The sequence below is a fragment of the Ovis aries genome, chromosome 2 (genome assembly GCF_016772045.2).
Source record: "Ovis aries strain OAR_USU_Benz2616 breed Rambouillet chromosome 2, ARS-UI_Ramb_v3.0, whole genome shotgun sequence".
In the NCBI taxonomy this organism is placed as follows: domain Eukaryota; kingdom Metazoa; phylum Chordata; class Mammalia; order Artiodactyla; family Bovidae; genus Ovis; species Ovis aries.
This window is the reverse complement of record NC_056055.1, coordinates 149,613,478-149,636,943: the sequence shown is the minus strand read 5'-3', so window position 1 is coordinate 149,636,943 and position 23,466 is coordinate 149,613,478. Positions and strand designations below refer to the sequence as shown.

The window sequence follows — 23,466 nt, the reverse complement described above, 5'->3', positions numbered from 1 at the left end:
ATGTTGTTGGCAGGAGGAAGTGGGGTGATGCCCAGCACTGCCTCCTTTAGTGCCGTGCCAGTGGCAGCCTCTCTGCCTAGGATTTCCAGCTGAGACATGGGTTTGTGTCTGGCTCCATTTCCAGTGGATCTGCCCTCCTGTACTGTTTAAACAAGGTCAGGTTTCCTCCAACCCTCTGGAGTCACTAGGCTGACTCCCCCAGGAGTTCTGGGTGGTGCTAATTTAGGCTGTGGATTTTACAAATGTAATGGCACTTTTTTTAAGCTTGAAAAAGTGGTAATAAGAAAGCTCTCTGTCATGACCCACAGCTGCCTTAATGACTGCCTAACTGCCAAATGTAGACCTGATTTGCTTAGCACAGTGCAAAATCAATCCGTGACTGTAACGAATGTCAGACCGAACGTTCTTCGCCTTTAGTTAATGACTTGTCATCCTAGGAAAAAATGTCTAATCAAAAATGGATTTAAATATCTTCCCTTTGTGTTTTCATAAAGACTATGGATGGGGGGCATTTCTAAAAGTGTAATAAGAGGTAACCTTTCTTTATAGTTGATGAATGAAATATTTTAGGAGGCAAGAACAAAGCTCTTTCTTATCCAGAGCTCTATCACCTTTAGAGTCTAATGGGGGCCTAGGGGTTGGAAGATCCCACTGTTGTCCCTTGACATCCCCTGGGCTTGAAGACCAAATTCAGTTCTTCAAGAGGCAAAAGGTCTTAGATAAAAACAAAATCAAATCAAAACACCCCAAAATGGATGCACGGAGCAGCATTCTTCTTCTTTTTTTTTTTTTCAAATAGGACATATTAGTGAAATTTGAATTGAATAATTTGAATTAAACCTCTTTTGCATCCAAGTGAATAATTATGACCTAGTCATTATCTAGTCAAGAACATCAAACATTTGTTATTCAAAGAAACTCATTTTAACAGGGAATAATACTTTTCATTTATGCTTTTATCTGTTTAATGCATATTTTAATTCCACTTTCGGTGAAGAGACAACAAAAATTCAGCATTTGAATTTCAGTCATGTTCTACATCCTAAGGGAAAACAATTCATGTTTTGGGGGAAATTAACTGTTAATTAAAATGTTATTTTAAAGATATTAATCATTTGTCAGGATTCATGCCTTTGTAGGAGAACATGAAAAAGTGCTGGTTAGTAGATACACATCATATAATTGCCCAAGTGCTTGTTTTCAGAACACCTGCCTATTATTTCTAGGACAGTCAAGGCTGTGCTTGGAAGAAAAGGCTGCAATTAGGATTTCAGCTCCATCATAAAGCAGCAATTTGGGAAATCTCTTATCCTTTCTGAGCCTCAATTTTCTTACATTCAAAAATGGGAGTATCAAGACTACTGCCTGGGGCTCGTGGTCTTTCAACTAACTACTGCTGTTGCATTTTGTACTAACTTAATCACGCTCTTGTTTGCTTCTTTTCCAAAAATTTTTCCAGTTTAGGTTATTACAGAATACTGAATCGCGTTCCCTGTGCTATATGCAGTAGGTCCTTGTTGATTACCTGTTTTACAATAGTAGTGTGTATGAACCTATGGTGACCGCGGAAATGGGTTGGGTGGGTAAGGGATGGATTGGGGGTTTGAGATTGACATGAACACACTAGTCACATTGTTTAACCCAATTGCCTTCTGATCCCTTCCAGCCATTTTCTTGACAGTTGGTGAGAGTTAAAAACAACATTTATGGCCAGGGAGTCAGGTGAAGTTAATTGCTTCAGTACTTTGGCTTCATAGTACTGGGCTCTAAGTCACCAAACTAACTTGTCAGATTACATTTTTACCTCATTAGAGATAGAAACATTATATCCTCATTGCAAATCCTGATTTTACATTACTAAGGATTTTGTTTAATTAGGAAAAGTCCACACATACACAAAAGAAGAGGAAAGTCATATCATGAACCTCTGTAGACCCATCACCCAGATTCAGGGGTTATCAGGATTTTGCCACAGTTACTTCAACTATTCCTCTCTCTCTCTTTTGGCTGAATTATTGAAGGGCAAACCCAGTTTTCACTTCTTTTTTACTGTAAACCTTAATTATTTTCTATCAAAGCCTCATGCCATTATCCTACCTAACTGAATTAACCATAATTTCTTGCTATCAGTCTAATACCCAGGTCTATACTTTTTTCCAGTTGTCAAAAAATATATATTAGAGTGCTCAAATCAAGATCTAAACAAGATCCATACATTACATTTGGTTGTTGCGTCTAAAGGTATTTTTAATGGGAAGATAAAGCAGGTAAAATTTTCATGGTCTATTGCCCTGCACCATATATTATATTTATTTCAAAATAACTGCACAAGATATAACATCCCTTATTAGGATAAATGTACCTAAAACAGAAAATTCCATTTGCTTTAGGTACGGAAGATATCATTACAGAACTAGAGAAAAAAGCGTTAACATCAATTGTTTGGGGAGATGAACCCAAAGGAGTATTGCATTTGCCTGTATTTTCTCCAGTGATATCATGGTTTTAAGAATCAGCAGTGTAAGGTAATTGCTATCAGATAGCTGGACACACCATTAGAGAGAGAGAGATGAAATTAAAACCATGAAATTGTTTCTATGGGCCTCTAGAAATGTAATTATCTCTCCTGTGGAAAAGAAACACGGAAAATTGGAGTCCTGTTTTGTGTTTGCCCACTGTGAAGAGAAGACACATAAATTATATCTACTGAGTACATATATTTAAAAGTCGATACTTTGGAGGGATTCCCCCCCTCCCCCTCAGGTAGCTGTTTAAAATGGATGCTATTCAGAAAAGCTAACTGGATGGTATTTTAAAAGTCTTCTTGCTTTACTTTTTTAACCTATTATGAGTAATGAGTATTTCCACTGAAATTGGCATGAACTGTCATACTACTCCTGAACATTATTCCATTAGCTCTAACAGCAGATTTATGGACATGTTTAGATGTAGCATGTATGCTTGTCAAATGGGGCCTGCAGGAACCTTCTGGTGGTAAAGAATAAAATGTGTTGCCTTGATGTTCCTAAGTAGCTAACAGTATAAGCAGTTTCATGAGACTCTTTAGGGGAAATCTTCATTGCAATGAGAGACAAATGAATGCTGTGAGGACTGAGTTCCAGATAATGGACAGAGGTCCCTTTGTCCCCAAAGCAGAACAGAAACCAGCTGTTGGGGACGTGGTGAGAGGAGCAGAGAAAGAATGTGACAGTTTAACTCTTAGTGCAGAAGAAATCCAACACCCCTTCTTTCCCTCAGGACAAGGAGCAGCTAGCCCCTAGGTGTGCGCATACCGTTTGCCACTTGGCCTTTGACCTTTCTGCTTCAAATTTGGCAACTTCTTTCCTATCATGAAAAGACACCAGGAGCTTCCAAATGCACAGTAGGGCGACTCCAATAAGAAGAATAGCCAGCGAAACCCCCAACATGATCATGGGAATATTTGGAGGTTTTGGACAGTCTGTGAAAACAAAGAAAATTACATTAAGGAGATTGTTCAATTAATGTTCTGATGCAGAGAAAACACTTCTCATTAAATTTTCAAACCATACTTTTTCTCCAGTAGAGGAAAGATAATAATCTCTTTTGTTTTGCTAAATTTTTAAAAAACAAGTTACTTGTTGAAGGATAGCCCTATTTCTTCAAAGAAAACAAAAGATAGAGTAAGAACTTGATTATTCAAAGCAAATGGATATATACTTGAACGACTGACTCAAAAAGAATTAAAATTCAAAAGAGGGACAATTAATACACATGGAGTATTTAAAGGATCAGTGAAAAGACTGTAGTTTACTAAAGATGACCTCTTCTGAGTATAAGACAAACTAGAAATGGAATGTGTACACACATATACACTTTTTCATGGATTTTCTTGATCGTATAGGAGATTACACTCAAAATTAAATACAACCTACCCCCGAGAAGTACACTACTTGTTCTTCCTTTTAAAATATATAGACAGAAAATAATCATGATTTTCAGTTTTATTTTCACTCTAATGCAGTGCCCTGATGTCTTGGAAAATTCCTGAATTGGGTTCAGGAGAGGTGGGTTCCATTCCCATATGATGGACAGTACCTGCCTGAAATCCATTAAATCTCTCCATCTCTCTGAGCCCCAGTGCCCTTGTCTGTAAAACCAAGGTGTGGGGCTTCAGTGTTCCCTTACCTTCCTGATAAGATTAAGCCCAGGTGCTCATGCTTATTAAACCCACCTCTGAAATTCCTAGACCCATCCCCTGAGATTCTGATTCAGTTGGTTTGGATGAAGCCACAGACTCTTTATTATTAAAAAATCCCAAGTGATTCTTATCTCCAGGGAAGTTTGAGAAATCAGGTGTTCTGTATAGTCCTTTCTACTCAAACATTCTATGAAATGTTATTTTGACTCTATTGATGATACTGATACAATTTTGTAATTATACAGTACCTTCTCTCATTGACAGCAGAATGACTAATAATACTTGCAATAAGCCTGGGAGATGATACATTTCTTAATGAAGCATTATAATTAAGCTCTCCCTCTGCTACCATGGGAAAAAAATCCCCATAAAAATTATCATTAAATATCTGCCTCCCTCTGCAAGAAGTGAGGCAAATTCATGGCATCTCAGGAGGAAACGAATCATGCTTAGTTTATCCTAACTCTTATTGCTTTTAGATATTTAATAAGGAGAGTTATACACACAGGACGAGTCATGCTGCTTTCAAGGTAAGATCTATAGCTGATCTGAATTTGAGCGGGACTAATGACCCTCTAACAGCATGACGCCTGGCTTTACACAGTTTTGTTCTTTAGCCAAAAAGCCATGTAAGGTGATTAGGCAGAAAGAAGTAGAGGAGTTAATGAAATAGCTACTACAGTACGAAGATCTAAAGACGGTTTCTAGAATAGCAAATGAACCATGGCTGCTTCTAATAGGTTAGCAACACTCCTGCAAAGAAAGTGGCAAGCCTGTGTCCATGAGAATATATACTGGCTACATCTTTGACTATGAAATGTCTGGGGTGGAGCATAGAACATTCTTGCTGGAAGCAAAATGAAGCTCGCTGAGACCCTGAAACCAGAACATGAATTAGGAGGGCTCTCTGGTAGGCAATAAATATAGGAGGAGCGGGCATGGCCTGGTGGAGATAATCATTTTAAGCATTTAGAGTCACTGGGAATTAAACATTTCTCAAGCGAGGATTTTGGCCCAGCCTCCAGAGCAGGTATTACACAGAAGAAATCTCCACTTTCCATACTGTCTTTGGTATCTCTTAAGATGCTTATACTGAAGACATGTTGTAGGTAGGAGGAAAGGCTTTCTCTATCACTGTGTGCCATCCAGGCTTGTCTGTTGAGTCCAGATCAGTGCGGCACCTAATTCTAAGGTGCTGAATTTCTAATACTACCAATCTGGTAGCCCAGGCACGTGTGGCTATAGCTCAATAGTCACTAGAAATGTGATTTTTCAGAATTAGACTTTGTGTTAAGTGTGAAATGCACAGTGATTTTGAAAACTTGATAAGAAAAAAAAAGTACAATATCTCATTAACAATTTTATATTGACTGTATACTGACATAAGATTTTGGATGTAATGGATTAAATAAAACATACTATTAAAATTAATTTATTGTATACTTTTTATGGGAGGCAGGAGGATGGCTCCAAGAGGGAGGGGATATAGACAAAATTATGGCTGGTTCGTGTTGTATGGCAGAAAGCAACACAACATTATAAAGCAATTATCCTCTAGTTTAAAATTATACAAAGGTTAACTAGAAATTTTAACAATGCAATGTGGTTTGCATAACATTTCTATGGGAGAGGATTCAGATTTCTTTATGCTCATTCAGCCAGTGGGAGGCACTATAGCACAGTAATTAAGAGCACGGGTGCCCAGCCAGACTGCCGGAGATCCCAACCAGCGCTAGGATTTAATTGCTGCAGGACCTAGCAAATTATTAACGTCTCGATTTCCTTACCCATAAGATGGAAATGACAGCAACACCTGCTTTACATGGTTGTTGAGAATGTTAAATTAATACACGTAGAACATACAGGATAACACGTGACAGGGTGTTAATAAGGGCTCGGTGAATGGCAGCTGCCATTATTGTTAGTAGCAGTAATAGTAGTGTCACAACAAAGGCCCTTCTCCCTTCCTGTCCTCACGACCTCAAGGCTTGGAATCTCCAAGGTGGAACCTGTTGGGTGTCAGATCTACACTCATATCTGTGCCAGGAAGCCTCCCCAGCTGTCATTCACCGTGGTTCTCACGGATGCGGCTCTTGTCTGCTGAAAGTGTCTCTGGAAAATAGATGAGTGAAGATTCACACACACACTGATGGTGACTTCACTTGGCTATCTTTTTCTATCTGATTGGAGAACCCTGGGACTCCTTAACTTTCACATCCTCCTCTCTCATTTTGCCTCTTTTCTCCGGGTGCCTCCATCCAGCTGCCCTGGGGCTCTCTGGTCTTAAAGCTGTGAGAGGGAACAACAGACTGCAGGGCCCCCGGAAGTTCTGCTCTATCTGGGAACATTTACCAGGAAAGGAGCATCCTTCAAGCTGTCAGGGGACTCCTGTTAAACCTTAGGGAGGTCATTTCCCCCTCACTTTTTCCTGCTACAAAAGCAGAGAGGGAATAAAAAGCCTTAATAAAGAGACATCAGGGCAGCTGAGGGCTTCTCTGAAAGATGGCATGTTGACGTGCCACCCCTATTGTGTGGACAAAAGAAGAAAAACCCAACAGTTCAGTAATGAGGAAGCATTTAGCAACCAAAGGCAAGTTTCACAAGAGAGAGAGAAAAAAAAGAAAATCTACTAGATACAAAAGTCCTTGAATTAAAAACAGAACCTATTCTGGAAAGTTTCATTTTTGCTTGAAACTTGCTTTTCCAATGGAGTTAATAGTATAAGGAGCGGCTTTGATTTCAGGAGAACTAGTTCAAGCCATTACCATGGTCACAGAGGGCAGGGGTGTAGGTAAAGAATTTGCCTTTAGAAAACAGATAATGAGGAGGCAGGTGTTTGTACTATAAAGTATTTCTTCTTGGTACAGCAGGAATCCCCTTAAATTTCCTTAACTAATGGCCTCTACAGTGCCCTTTATGTATGCATTTCAGACGAGATCGGGTGTGTTCAGGGTGGTATGGCCGTAGACAATATGTATGCATTTCAAAGAAGCTGATTTACGGGAGCTGTGCAAGAGCAAGTCTCCAGGAGCGCTCTGCCCATCTGAGCGGCAAGGTCACCATCAGACAGCTGCATCTTGCATTGTGCTGACCTCTACCTCTCCCTGACCCTGAGCACTGCAATGTGGTGCTTTTCTAATCTTGTTTTCTTGGTGAGTTCACAGTGTTTTGAGCTTACTTCTTGATAATGGTATCATTGCTTTTCACACTCTCAAGCGATGGCAGTTTGGTGCTCTTGGGTTCACATTCAGGACTCAATGCTTCGTCAGCCCATTGATAGACCAGCACACACAACACAACACCTCGGCTTTCTAGCCTGCCTTGCTGCTATTTTCTGGGCCAGAAGTTGGGCTCCAGGCTTTTGGGGGAAAGGAGAGGAGGCTGATGACAAGAGCCAGAGGTCTGATTTCATGCAGCTTTCGTTCTGCTGCAAAGGTCTAGGGGCACATGATTAACCGAAGACAGAAAAGGGGAGGCACCTGTGAGTGTCCAAGCAGGCAGGCAGGCCTGTGAGGGTCAGAGTCGCCCAGAAGAGGCCTAGAAGCCAGCTGTATCAGAGTTGCCTGCAGAAGTGTTAAAATGCAGAGTCCTGGGCCATATCTGGCCCACTGACTCAGGACACGGGCAGTCTAATAAGCTCCCCAGGTGAAACTCACTAAAACTTAAGAAGGTCGCAACAAAAGTGCTTTTCTCACTATTTTCTTCTCCCCTGGCTATACGCTTCTCTCTCTCCTTCACTGAAAATGAAGCTGACTCCATGAATTGGTACGGAGGAAAACTCATAAGAAGCGATGGACTCTGACTTCCTGTAGAGATTACTTCCTTCCTTCTTTGTCACTCATGCCTTTTCTGACTCAGCTGTCATTTAATGACCCATTGGGTAAGTTATTAACCAGTACATGTTTTACATGCATTTTTTTCACTTAATCCTTGACTCAACCCTTAGAAGAAAGTACTGTTGTTTTTCCCATTTTACAGATGAGGAAATAGAGACGTGCAGAGCAAGTATCTTCCAAAATGTCACTGAAGTGGTGGAGCAGGATCTGAGCCCAAGGTCTGCCTGATTCAAAGCTTGCTCTCTTAGACTGTTGTATTCCTCTTCCCTGTTAGTCTTCCCTAAAACCATACCTTTCGCTGACATCTAATTGGTCCACCTTTCTATAATTCATCAGCCACCTTCTTGGATTGAAACAATCTTCTCTTGTATTTGGTCTTAATAAGAGACATTGGAACATACCAAACCTTTCAATAGGTATCTTTCAGTCATTGGGAAATCAAAAATTTGGAAATGTCTTTCCTGGCAAGCTACCCAGAGTATCTTTCTGGTTGTTTTCTCCTTTCCCATGTAGTATCTCTTATCACTGACAAGGGAAGGCAAGCCACCCACCTTTCTCGATGCTGTGAATGACGGTTTTCCCTTCATTATCTGTAGTTAGTAGGAATGTAATAAGGCATTCATTTTCCCCTTGTAGAGAACAGGAAACAGAGCTATCCTTTGAGAAATCTGTAGATAAAGAAGTCATTCATTAGGTTAAATGAGTTTCCAAAAGATGTTTTTTTTTTTTTTAAAGCAAAGTAGTATTGAGTTTTATTATGCAAATAGGAATTTCCAACATTGCAGAATAGGAATAGGAAAGACGGGATTTTCCTCCACCCACTGAGGGTTTAATTTCTACTCCTGTTCCAGAAGAACAGTTCCAGGTGTGGTCAATCAGGACTGACCATCAGATGCACCCATCAGTCTGAGAGGTGCACAGTTTCAATGGAGTGAAGTGCTTCAAGGCAGGTACTGTATTGGGAATAGAATGGCTCAGATTATGCCAGTGAGGAGGCCATATGGTTTCTTTGGCTCAGAGTACTGGGAAGAAGCCTAGATTATGTTTCAGAGAGAGACTACACAGTTCAAACATAGTGGTATTTCTAAAGGGGCCTTTTCCACAATGTCCTAGTCAGATTGCTGGACATGTATGCTCACAACAGTAAATATAAGTCAATACGAGTTAACAGAGATTGAAGTGTTATATAGCATAGGGACCAACAGGATAAAGGTAAATCTCAGAATGAAAGGAGACTAGGAAACTTGCCTGCCAGTGCAGGAGACTTAAGAAATGTGGGTTTGATCCCTGGGTTGGGAAGATCCCCTGGAGAAGGAAATGGCAACCTACTCCAGTATTCTTGCCTAGAGAATCCCATTGACAGAGGAGCCTACCTAGCTACAGTCCATACAGTTGCAAAGAATCGGACATGACTGAAACAGTTTAACACAAACACACACACAGGACGTCCACTGGCCTACCACTCATATAGCCCTTTTCTCAATTAAAAAAAATTTCAATATTCCTCAAATCTTTTTCAAATAAAAAAAAAATTTGAGGTTATTCAAGAACCAGAGAATGAATGCCATGACAGAAATTGATAATACAGTAAAATGGTCAATAATGTCAATACTATGTATCAGACACTTTAGTGGTCTGGCACCTATGCCAAAATTATGTAAGGTCTTTCTAATTAAAAAAAAACTTACTTAAAATTCTCCTGTAAGTTAGAGACTTTTTAATGATACTGTTACACTTTTTTTTTTTTTGGTAAACCTGTAAATAGAATGACTGTTTGCTTTTATCTTCAAATTTTAAGACATGATCCAAGTCAAAGTCGCTCAGTTGTGTCCGACTCTGTGACCCCATAGACTATACAGTTCATGGAATTCTCGGGGCCAGAATACTGGAGTGGGGAGCCTTTCTCTTCTCCAGTGGATCTTCCCAACCCAGGTCTCCCACATTGCAAGCGGATTCTTCGCCAAGCGAGCCACAAGGGAAGCCCAAGAATACTGGAGTGGGTAGCCTGTCCCTTCTCCAGTGGATCTTCCTCATCCAGGAATCCAACTAGGGGTCTCCTGCATTGCAGGCGAATTCTTGACCAACCGAGCTATCAGGGGAGTCTATATGATCCAAAGCGAGTGTCTTACAATACCATGGGTCAGAATCTACAGCTGGGATTGTCTGTCTCTGATAATCTTGGACGTAGTCTTGTTAGATCTGTAACTTTTCTCATTAGCTTCAACATAAAATTCTCTTCAATAAAACAGAATCTAGCTATGTTCCTCTGACTCTAATGAAGAAAAATTAAACAATAATCTGTTTTTGGTTTCACAATGCCATAGCCATAGAAAGACAGAAATTTCTTTTTTTTTTTTGCCTTTAATTTATAAAATTAAACACCTCATGCCAAAGTCTTATAAGAGGTGTGCCTGTATATCCATAACAACTGAGACTGGTAAAACATTTGACAGTGAAAGTTGCTCAGTTGTGTCCAACTCTCTGCCACCCCAGTGGACTATACAGTTCATGGAATTCTCCAGGCCAGAATACTGGAGTGGGTAGCCTACCCCTTCTCCAGTGGATCTTCCCCACCCAGAAATCAAACCGGGATCTTCTGCATTGCAGGCAGATTCTTTACCAACTGAGTTATCAGGGAAGCCTTTAGCATTATTAATAAGATTTCAGAGGATAAATTTAAGTGAACAAACTGTTTCTGGATCCATTTGTTGCTGCTGTTTAATCACTAAGTTGTGTCTGTTTTACGACCCCATGGACTGTAGCCCCCCAGGCTCCTCTGTCCATGGGATTTTCCAGGCAAGAATACTGGAGTGGGTGGCTATTTTCTTCTCTAGGGGATCTTCCCCACCTAGAGATCAAACCTGCATATCCTGCATTGGCAGGTGGATTCTTTACCACTGAGCCACCTGGGAAGCCCCTTCGAATCCATTAAAAGCATCTTATTTACATAGGAATATTAAGAAATCTAATTATAAATTATTCTCATCTGGTCATTCCCAACAGTTTACCATCATCTAAATCACCTGGGAGGTTTCCCAGGCAGCACTAGTGGTAAAGAACCCGCCTGCCAAGGCAGGAGACATAGGAGACACTGGTTCAATCCCTGGATCCAGAAGATCCTCTGGAGGAAGGCATGGCAACCCACTCCAGTATTTTTGCCTGGAGAATCAGACACGACTCAAGCGACTTAGCATGCCCACATGGAAATCATCTAGGAGTTTTGAAATGATGGATTCCAGGGACTCACCCTGGTTATTCGGATTTGAGAAGACTGTGGACAGGAGCTTGCATATTCGTGAATGGTTAATAGTATCTTTAAAGAGGTGATTCTGATGAAGAGGTTTGGGCACCTCCAGGCAACAGTTGATTAGTGAAATCTGTGTTGTTTCATGTGTTTGACAGCAACAACACTACATATATAATTCATACTTTGTCATTTTCAGATGACCTCCACCACACATTCTCCTACCAAACCGTTCCAGTTAGCTAGGACTCATGGAATCTTGTGGACTATGCTTTTTCTTGCTGGAGTGTTTTTTCCCTTCCATTCCTGCTTTGCCATGACAGTGCACACCTGCCCTGCTCTTCTAGAACTTACTTAATGGAACGTTTTATTCTCAGGTAGAAAATATGTGGACAGCTTATAATACTGCTTTCAGTAATATTAATCCTGCTTTTTTATTTCCCCTTAAATAGCTACAACGAAGCACAGGGAGGCTTAATTTACTTGGCCAGGATTTTTAAAGTTTTAATGGAACTGCTAACATGACCTTTGAGTCATGACTCCCTTCTTGCTTTAATTACTTCACCACTCCTTTTCATGACTGTTATGACTCTGGATTTCGCCTGTTTTGTAGTGTTTGGGTATTAAAATGGCATTATTGAATGTGCAGTGAAAAGGTCCAGCTTGGGCTGGAGATTTACATAATTAGCTGCTAAGGTTTTCTTTTGTTGTTCATTAGAAATGGACCTCTCTGTTTTACCCACTTGTATGAGTGCTAGCAGCACTGTTTTAGAATAATAGAATGAAAATAAGATCTCAGGCAGTCCATGAAATCATACAGAGAAAAGGGAGAAATGTGAGAATGGAGGTGAAGAGGCCGGGGTCTGGGAAGGTCTGAGAAGGATGTGGAAAATATAAACTCTCTGCACCATTGACTCAAGATAACCATGTATTTGAGACCTTCCCTTTGGGGGATAGACAGTACTTCTCAGAGAAAACAGTTTCCCAGGAATGGGAAAAAAAAAGGGTTCTGGGGTCAAATAAGTTTGGGAATCCCTCCCTACTCTAATTTTTCCTTTTGCCTCACCTGAAGCTTCACAATGCACATTTAATTTAATGTACATGACAGCTCTCAGTCTTGCAAAGCAAACAAAAAGCTTAATTTCCCACTTGCAAAATTCATATGCCCATTGGTGCTTTTGTCCATGTGACATTTTCAGGACTAGGGTTCCATGGAACATACTTTGAGTAACAATGCTCTGAGTACATGAATGTTGGGTAAATTCAAGACTTCTATTTCAGCAAAAAGGAATATGAAAGTTAAGCCACATGGCCTTAGAAATGCTCACACAAGTCATCATAGCACATTTGAGGAATAATTTATTTAGATTATGAAGTTTATGCTTACTTTACTCTTCATGTCCTTGTGAGGGGAAGGATGAGCTGATAAAAGATCCCATGGAAGAGCAAATATGCGGTGATAATTTCAAGATGATATGATCAATAGCATGACCGGGTGAGTAATTTGAAACAGGACTTATTTTTACAAGGACCATTAGAAGATACATATGCTTGTGGCACTCGTGGTAAAAGAATCTGCCTGCCAATGCAGGAGACACAAGAGACATAGTTTCGATCCCTGGGTCAGGAAGATCCTTTGGAGTAGAAAATGGCAACCCACTCCAGTACTCTTGCCTGGAAAATCCCATGGACAGAGGAACCTGGCGGGCTACAGTCCGTGGGGCCGCAGAGTTGGATGGGACTTAGCAACTTAATAACAGCAAGAACAACAACCCATTAGAAGAGTGACTTTTAAATTCTCAGGCTGACAAAGATATTTTTTCTTTCAAGTGCATCACGATTACTGCTTTAAATGGTATTAGTCAACCAATCACTTTGATTTCTGAATTAGAAATAGTTATATTCCCCTATTTGGAAGATAATTTAGTCAATTACACCATAAGAATAATGAAACAATTTATAGGCTACTTGAGAAGATAATTTTCCTCTCAAATCCAGGCATTTATGATCATCTATACTCAGAAAGGCATTTCCACGGTGGCTCAGATGATAAAGAATCTGCCCATGATGCGGGAGACCCGGGTTTGGTCTCTGGGTCAGTAAGAGTCCCTGGAGAAGGAAATGGCAACCCACTCCAGTACTCTTGCCTGGAGAATCCCATGGACGAGGGAATATGGCAGGCTACCATCTATGGGGGCTCAAAGAGTCAGACATGGTTGAGCAACTAACACTAACTAACCATACTCAGAAAACTCCATATATACATTCCCTATTTGTGATTTACGTGTTTCCAAGGTTGATTTCTTTTTCCCCTCAGCACATTAGATATCCCATGCTGTTAGTTAATTTGGTTCCAGTCATTTGCAGGGCATTTTCTGCAATTTTTAGTCATTTCTTTGAAATACATGGTAAATATACCAACTGTTTGCTGTGAAATGAAGCCAGAAGGATATGCTGAGATTGTGGACTTGTTACTAATGTGGACAGGCCACAAGGCCATCTTTCTTAGTGCTTTTACCACATCTCATCTTCAGTATGAGTGTAAGGTACATACCATCTTGACCAATTTATGGCTATTTGGCATATTTATCTTAAGGCACCAGAAACGCACAGGCAAGGGGTTTCATGAGCACTAAACCCACCCTTCCATATAGGGTCATTTAACTGTGCACAGTCAGAAACCTCAATTTTAAAACAATGTTGGTAATTTTCAAAACAATAGAAATATCATTAACATATCACTTTGTAAATGGATTAATTTCTGTATTCTAGTTTTATTATTCAAGACGCATATGCTAGATTGTCATAAATTATCGACTTGGTTATTTCACTCCACCCAAAACACATCGGAGCTGCACCTCTAAGGCGTATGAGCAGCGGTTCCTACCTCATGGCAGGTTTGTGATGATGGGAGAACAAATCCCTGCAGACAGTCCCTTTAGGAGGGGCAGTCATCAGTTTTTTTTTAAAGATCACAAATTATTTTTTAAATGCCTTCTCAGCTAAAATACAACCTATTTACATATCTGAGATAACCTTTTGCCATTGTTAGGAGGAATCTGATTTTAAGTAAGTCACTTCAAAAATGGCAGACGGAAGCAAGAGCAGAGTTTGCTTAGCAGTTAAAGGTAACAAGGCTTCCCAGGTGGCACAGTGGTAAAGAATCTGCCTGCCAATGCAGGAGATGCAAGAGATGCAGGTTCAGTTCCTGGGCCGGGAAGTTCCCCTGGAGGAGGAAACAGCAACCCACTCCAGTATTCTCACCTAGGAAATCCCATGGCCAGAGGAGCCTGATGGGCTGTAGTCCATAGCGTCATAAAGAGCGGGACATGACTGAGGTACTAAGCAAGCACCGCCCAAAGGTAACAGGCCTTTGTTGGAGTTTGGGACTGAGGGCACAGGGGATTAATGATGACCATGTGAGGGGGCAGGGTGGGAGGGAAGTCCGTGACACGGAGGGGGGATACATGCTTACACATGGCTGAATCATTTCATTGCACAGCAGAAACTAAATATTGTAGAGCAACTGTACTTCAATTAGAAAAAAAAACGACGACGTAATGTCCATGTTTGGAAAGTTGGGAGTGAAAACACTGAGGGAAGGGGAGGAAAAATGGCCATTAACCAGAAACTGCGGGATGCCTGAGCGCTGCTGTCAAAAAACCACTTGACACCTCACTTCTTCCTATCATGAAATAAGGCAGGCAGACGACAGAGGATGATTTCAAGTTAGGGGGCTAATATTTTGTTCTTTCTTCAATTTTCCTCTTTTCTAATTCAAAAAAAATTTACAGCATTCTGGAATTCTCTCCAGCTGCATGAGTTTAGCAGAGATGAATCTGCCAACAGAGCTAAGTCAAACAGAAACCTGGGACTTTAAATTGCTTGTATCCCAAACCATCAAGTCTTTAGCCTTCTGGAATGGATTTACTCTTAAAAATGAATGCGAGTGAACTAACCCCCCGGCACAAATGAGGTTGAGCTACTGAAAAGCCCTCCACAGAGTTTCTGCCTCTCTAAAACTGTGCAAAGGAAAGGAAAGCAATTTAAGACAAGTAGAACCTTCTTCTTCGTTGATGGTCGCACCAGCTAGCTTGCATTTATCAACACATTCTTCTTGGGCCTGGCCATCTGCAGACAGGTAGCATTCAATGCAGTTCCTGTGAACATTAGTCAATAGAGTTGATCAGTTTTGTGATGGTGTAAAAATGGATATGCAATTGGGATATTGCTTTCATGCTTTTACTGTAATTCTAGCTATAGAAATGTCTCAGAGAGGATGTCGTGTTTTGTTACTTTCAAAAAGATGGTTGGGTGATATCCAAGAGGAAACTGCTTTAGTTTGAATTCCACTCAGTAATCAATGCTCCCTACTCCAGTATTCTTGCCTGGAGAATCCCAGAGATGGCGGAGCCTGGTGGGCTGCCGTCTATGGGGTCGCACAGAGTCGGACACGACTGAAGCGACTTAGCAGTGGCAGCAGCAGCAAGCCAGCCTTGATAATAGCTGCTATCCTCATTATCATTAATGATTGCTTCTGACTGGCTAGATTAAAAAAAAATTTTCCCCAACAAAAAAAAAATCCCAATTATTTTGGTTTTTAATTTAGCTATATTTTCATGATACATTTTCCTGGGAAGGGTTTATGCTGCTAAAATAAGATTAGAGACTAGATGAAGTGTGAATTTCTTAACAGAAATGGTCTGTATTTTAACAAGAATTCCAAAAATTCTCATATGTCATGAACGACTGTTTCAAAGATTCGCTTTTCTGTAACTCTTTTGAATGAGTTCAAACCTTGATAAGAGTATTTTCAAAAGCCGAGGATTACAGTCTGAATCCTCATTAATGCAGATTTTTAAATAAAGGATTGCTACTTATTTAAAAGTGTATTTCCAAGAACATAACCCAGGAATTAAGCTACCCTAGGAAGAAACACAAGCTGGAATCAAGATTGCTGGGAGAAATATCAATAACCTCAGATATGCAGATGACACCACCCTTATGGCAGAAAGTGAAGAGGAACTAAAAAGCCTCTTGATGAAAGTGAAAGAGGAGAGTGAAAAGTTGGCTTAAAGCTCACCATTCAGAAAACAAAGATCATGGCATTCGGTCCCATCACTTCATGGGAAATAGATGGGGAAACAGTGGAAACAGTGTCAGACTTCATTTTTTGGGGCTCCAAAATCACTGCAGATGGTGATTGCAGCCATGAAATTAAAAGACACTTACTCCTTGGAAGAAAAGTTATGACCAACCTAGACAGCGTATTGAAAAGCAGAGACATTACTTTGCCGAATAAGGTCCGTCTAGTCAAGGCTATGGTTTTTCCTGTGGTCATGTATGGATGTGAGAGTTGGACTGTGAAGAAGGCTGAGCGCCGAAGAATTGATGGTTTTGAACTGTGGTGTTGGAGAAGACTCTTGTGAGTCCCTTGGACTGCAAGGAGATCCAACCAGTCCATTCTGAAGGAGATCAGCCCTGGGATTTCTTTGGAAGGGATGATGCTAAAGCTAAAACTCCAGTACTTTGGCCACCTCATGCGAAGAGTTGACTCATTGGAAACGACTCTGATGCTGGGAGGGATTGGGGGCAGGAGGAGAAGGGGACGACAGAGGATGAGATGGCTGGATGGCATCACTGACTCGATGAATGCGAGTCTGAGTGAACTCCGGGAGTTGGTGATGGACAGGGAGGCATGGCGTGCTGCGATTCATGGGGTCGCAAAGAGTCGGACACAACTGAGCGACTGAACTGAACTGAGTGAGGGCTATACAGCAAAAGTAAAACTTAGATTCTGAATTAATCTTGTGTTGAAAATCACTTTACAAACAGACAGTGTTTGGGGTAATCCAAAGCTGCAAAAGTTTTCTTACTGTGGGCACTCATCATACCACCTCTCTCTTACTCTGGCCCAGGAAAGGTACGCTCTTCTAAGCACTGGAAACACTCCCCATTCCCACTCATGCCTTATCACCTCTCAGCCGAAACCACACTTCCTTAGGCAAGCTTTCCTAGCCCTTATCAGTTCCCTTGCAGTGGAAGCCTCTGAATTCCTCTGCTGGAAGGTCTTAGGAGCAGCACTCTCTGCCGAGTGGGGATAGGAATCTTATCTGGAAGTTGCTTTTGCACGGCAAGCACACTGCACTTATCAAGGTTATATATTTACTTGGGGTGGTTTTGTAGGGGGCTGCTGAAGATTGTGGAAGCCTTAAAACCTCTCTCTCTTTGTGTACCCCATTGACAGCTGCCCAAGCTAGCCTGGTAGCTTTATCTCCTGCCAGAGAATTCTATTGTTCCCTCTTTATCCCCTATTATAACTGTCAGCCCAGATATCATTATAATTACTTTTTAAACGTTCTGTCTTTGCCAATAAATGCTTAGCACCTGTGACAGCTGGAACTATAGCTGTTTCACTATCACTATATGCTATGACTTAACATGATTTTGGCCTGTAAGTAGGTATTTAACACCTATTTAATAAACAAGTGCATGAAAGAATAAATGGAAGAATGGATTCACCTCAAAACTAACAAATACCAAGTGGATCACTCTACTCAGTTTCTCAAATTGAAACTACTTTGACCATTAATTTCATACCTCATAAACCAGATCTAAGATCAAAACATGTCTGATGAAACAAATCTCTGGTTACCAAAGGGGAAAGGGGAGAGGGTAGGGATAAATGAGGAAGTTGGAATTAACATGCACATAGTACTGTATATAAAATAAACAAGAATTTACTGTATAGCGCATGGAACTATATTCAATATCTTATAATAACCTATAAGGAAAAAGACTCTGAAGCAGAACATCTAAAACTAACACAATATTGTAAATCAACCATAGTTAAATAAAGTTTATTTTTCAAAAGAGATTAAACCAGGTTTACAGAGAAGATAAAATAGAAAAATAATGGAAGACATACTTTCAAATAACATTTAATATTAAATTGTATTCAAGATTGCCAGAAGAAATATCAATAACCTCAGATATGCAGATGACACCACCCTTATGGCAGAAAGTGAAGAGGAACTAAAAAGCCTCTTGATGAAAGTGAAAGAGGAGAGTGAAAAAGTTGGCTTAAAGCTCACCATTCAGAAAACAAAGATCATGGCATTCAGTCCCATCACTTCATGGGAAATAGATGGGGAAACAGTGGAAACAGTGTCAGACTTCATTTTTGGGGGCTCCAAAATCACTGCAGATGGTGATTGCAGCCATGAAATTAAAAGACACTCCTTGGAAGAAAAGTTATGACCAACCTAGATAGCATATTCAAAAGCAGAGACGTTACCTTGCCAACAAAGGTCCGTCTAGTCAAGGCTATGGTTTTTCCTGTGGTCATGTATGGATGTGAGAGTTGGACTGTGAAGAAGGCTGAGTGTCAAAGAATTGATGGTTTTGAACTGTGGTGTTGGAGAAGACTCTTGTGAGTCCCTTGGACTGCAAGGAGATCCAACCAGTCCATTCTGAAGGAGACCAGCCCTGGGATTTCTTTGGAAGGAATGATGCTAAAGCTGAAACTCCAGTACTTTGGCCACCTCATGTGAAGAGCTGACTCATTGGAAAAGACTCTGATGCTGGGAGGGATTGGGGGCAGGAGGAGAAGGGGACGACAGAGGATGAGATGGCTGGATGGCATCACAGACTCAATGGACGTGAGTCTGAGTGAACTCCTGGAGTTGGTGATGGACAGGGAGGTGTGGCGTGCTGCAATTCATGGGGTCGCAAAGAGTCAGACATGACTGAGCGACTGAACTGAACTGAACTCAACTGAAGCCTAACTTCGGGCTTCCCAGGTCGTGTGCTAGTGGTAAAGAACCCGCCGGCCAATGCAGGTTAGACGTAAGAGACACAAGTTCGACCCCTGGTTTGGGAAGATCCCCTGGAGGAGGGCATGGCAGCCCACTCCAGTAATCTTGCCTGGAAAATCCCACGGACACAGGAGTCTGGCAGGGTGAAGTCCTTAGGGCCTCACAAAGTCGGACACAACTGAAGCAACTTAGCGTGCACAGACACAAGCCTAGCTTTGTGCCAGTGCTTCTCTTGGCATCTGTTCAGGCACAGTGACAGGGAAATTTTGACACCTGAATAGTGAGTAAGCACTGAGTGAATATTGGTAATATTGATTTTCTTACTTTGTTCGCATTGGATATGCACATGTCCCCATTGTGGGTACCAAAGTTAATGAAAATATGAACTGCTGAAGCACATTTGCTGTATAATACATTAAACCTGCAATGTCATAACACAGCCAGTTTGGAGATTTGCTTTTCTTGACCTCAATTTTTCATTAAGAAGTTAGCTGCCAAGCTAAGAAGAATTTTTTTTTTTTTACTGGGGAAAAAAAAAGATTGCTTTTTGTTGTTGTTCAATGATAAAAAGAAAGTAATTCACAATAGCTCTGTAGAATGGCAACCAAAGAAAGTCGCCAAAAAGCATGAGTGGTAAGAAAGAGGGGAGGAATTGAGAGCCAAGATCATCTTTCTGCTTCTTTGCCTTTTTGAGCTGTAGATGGGAATGAATCAGTAAGATCAGGCTATAAACTCGATAAGAAGCTCCTCTGTTTCCCTGTAAAAAGTACTGAAAGTGAGTGTCAGTCCCCCCCGCCAGGGCGCTCCTGATGTGTGGCTGGTATTGTAAGGGAGAGGCTATCTGATGTTATCAGTGTGGGACCTCAGCTTAGCTTCCTCGATAGGCTCTCATAGAAATGTGACTTTGTGGTCCCGGATAATCAGCATTGGGAGGTAATGGAGAGGCGATGTTCCAGGCTGATGATCACAGGGGCCCTTTGGGTTTGTGTGTTTTGATGGATGCTTGGAGACCAAAGCCAGCAAGAACAGTCTGAGGTCTGAGTTTATAAAATGTCGTTATAACTTTGATCATCATGAAACCTAGGGACAAAGAGACATTTTTGTTAGATGGTAGATACATTACCGTTTAGAGTTACAGGGATCGCTGCAGGTGGGACAACGTTCACAGGCGGGTCCCGAGGCTCCAGGATTCGTGCAGATGCACTTGCCGCACACACAGTCCCCTCGGCCACTGCAGAGGATCCCGTCTTCAGAGACACAGGGGTCCGTGCTGGTGGTGCAGTTACAGTACTCACCTGTCCAGCCGCTTCTGCACACGCACTCGCCACAGTCACAGTCGCCGTTATCTGCAAAACAAAGTTCTGGGTTTCTTAGGGCTAAAACCACTTCCGGATTTTGTAGACCATCTCTTTTCTTTGCCTTTAAACACCATCAAAAAGACTGAAGGGAAAAAAGAGGGGAAAAAGTGAGTGCTGTGCAGGGGTGGGAAGGAGTATAGATAGGAGTGTGTTTTGCTAATGGTGTGAATTTATTGACTTGGTCTCTTAACTGAAGATCAACTAGGTTGCCTGATGTTATATCAAATAGAATTTATGGACTGGCTTCCCAGGTGGCACAGTGGTAAAGAATCTGCCTGCCAGTGCAAGAGACTCAAGAGATGAGGATTCAATCCCTGAGTTGGGAAGATCCCCTGGAGAAGAAAATGGCAACCCACTCTAGTATTCTTGCCTGGAGAATCCCCATGGACAGAGGACCCTGGCAGGTTCCATGGGGTTGCAAAGAGTTGGACACCCCTGAGTGACTAACTGTATTTATCGATAATGTAAGTTTACTAGATGAATCATCTGGCAGTACCTACATCAAAATCATCTTATAATACTGTAGATATTAGGCAAATTACTAACACTAGATATCAAAATTGAAAAGATAATGTGAAAAAGAAATTCATGTTTATTTATAGCTATAGCTATGTTTTTATATAGCTATCGATGCATTGATAAAAGCAGAGACATTACTTTGCCGACTAAGGTCCATCTAGTCAAGGCTATGGTTTTTCCAGTGGTCATGTATGGATGTGAGAGTTGGACTGTGAAGAAGGCTGAGCGCCAAAGAATTGATGCTTTCGAACTGTGGTGTTGGAGAAGACTCTTGACAGTCCCTTGGACTGCAAGGAGATCCAACCAGTCCATTCTGAAGGAGACCAGCCCTGGGATTTCTTTGGAAGGAATGATGCTAAAGCTGAAACTCCAGTACTTTGGCCACCTCATGTGAAGAGTTGACTCATTGGAAAAGACTCTGATGCTGGGAGGGATTGGGGGCAGGAGGAGAAGGGGACAACAGAGGATGAGATGGCTGGATGGCATCACGGACTCGATGGACATGAGTCTGAGTGAACTCCAGGAGTTGGTGATGGACAGGGAGGCGTGGCGTGCTGCGATTCATGGGGTCGCAAAGAGTCAGACATGACTGAGCGACTGAACTGAACTGAACTGAACTGAATGAAGAGACAATGATGTGATTACTTTATGGCAGCCCAGTGTAATTAGTATCACTGCTTCAGAGTAGCCTAGCCTATACACCAATGAATGTATTGTTAAAATATTTATGGCTATAGTATTATGGACATATTCATATTACAAACATGATTCCCTTTTCTTAAAAACCACTTACCTTTAATAGTAGGCTGATATACAGTTTCTCCAATTATGAGAGAGGCATACTAGACAGTAATATAATGCTTTGAAAGCAAAGTCATCAAACAGTAAGAAAACTAACACATTATTAATTTTATATTAAATATCACTTTATGCTTATGTAAGAATAGAGCAACATCTATATATACTTTATGCATTTACAACATACATAAATTTTCTTTTTTGGTATCTCTGTCTGGCTACATACTTCATCTGTGAATATTTTCAAATTGTTGCAAGTCTCCAAAAGTATTTCCAATATATTTATTGAAAAAATCTGCATATAAGTGGATCCATGCACTTCAAACCTGTGTTGTTTAAGGATCAACTGTGTGCATGTGTTTATATATTATTTTTCTCCCAGAAATAGAGATAAGAAGCTGTGAGTCCTGAGAAGTATCTGTGGGCTTGGAGAGGAAAAGGGATGAAATTCAAGGCATGAGATGCCCAGGGAAGAAGGGGAGGGAGAGAGAGGATAGAATTCTTCAGATGACCAGACTGGGCTGCTAGCTGGATGGGGCATCTTTTTACTGCCCTCGAATGGAAGTAACTCATGTGGTGCCTTTTCCCCAATGCCTGGCATAGAAAGTTTCTAATTTTTAAGTGAATAGATTGCTCTGAAGGAGAGGGGGAAGAGCAGCTTAGGACAGGGAAGACAATGAGTTCATTTTTGGTTCTGTGGAGTTTGAAAGACCTGTGGGTGGTTGGATACGTATATATAGCCCTGAAGTTTGGGTTTTATAATCCACTGGGGATAAGTGGCAGTTGAAGCTGATGGGGATGAGATTATCTGGGGCAAGCAGATAGAGTGAGTAAGTCCCTGGAGAGTATCAACATTTATAATGTAACCAGAGATCGTCATAGAAGAGCCAGAGGAGTAAGAGAGGTTCCTGAATAGCTGGCCAGAGGAGTGCACGAACTACTACAAAATGGTAAATACAGTGTTTCAGAGAATGGGCCTGTGTGTTCTTGCATAGTATGTTTTGGTTGCCTACCTTGCCCAAGATTCTAAGCTGGCATTTGATGATCCAAACAAGCAACTCTTACTTGCAAATTTTGTAGCATACTTTTCTTAAGAAAAAGAAGTGTGCCCCAGGTATTGCCTCTCAAGTTTTGCTCCTTGGCAACATTCCAAAGACACATGGGCATGGTGGTGGCTCACGGGTACATAGTGTGCGAGTGCATGGACATAGACGCTGATGGCACAGGTTTGGATCCTGGCTCTGGTACTTCTGGCTGGGCAAAGTTGGGGAAATTACTCAACCCCTCTGTGCCTCAGTTTCCTCATTGGTAAGGAGGAATTATTAATAGCACTACTTCATAGGACTGTTATGAAGATTACCTAAGATAAGACATAACAGTGTTTAGAACAGTGCCTGGCCCATAAGTAAGCAGGGTGGGCTGTGCTGTGCTGTGCTAAGTCGCTTCAGTGGTGTCCGACTCTTTGTGACCCACTGGACTGCAGCCTGGCAGGCTCCTCTGTGCATGGGATTCTCCAGGCAAGCATACTTGAGTGGGTTGCCATGCCCTCCTCCAGGGGATCCTCCCAATCCGGGGGTCAGACCCACATCTCTTATGTTTGCTGCGCTGGCAGTTGGGCTCTTTACCACTAGTGCCCCCTGGGAAACACGAGTAGTGTGTAAACGTAAGTTATTATCATGATTCCTAAATACTATCCAGCAGGAAGAATTTGATA

The 23,466-nt window shown here is 41.4% G+C and overlaps 1 protein-coding gene across 6 annotated transcripts in view; it reads right to left on the bottom strand.

Annotated features, from left to right (window-relative positions):
* ITGB6 (integrin subunit beta 6) overlaps positions 1 to 23,466 on the bottom strand; it is a 143,450-nt gene that overhangs the window by 5,653 nt on the left and 114,331 nt on the right. For all 6 annotated transcript variants that reach the window (XM_012110932.4, XM_042242592.1, XM_012110945.4 and 3 more), the window contains 4 exon segments: positions 20,201 to 20,423; positions 15,323 to 15,420; positions 8,568 to 8,684; positions 3,294 to 3,460 (listed from right to left, as the gene is read on the bottom strand). In XM_012110932.4, the coding sequence (XP_011966322.3) occupies positions 3,294 to 3,460; positions 8,568 to 8,684; positions 15,323 to 15,420; positions 20,201 to 20,423 (605 nt within the window).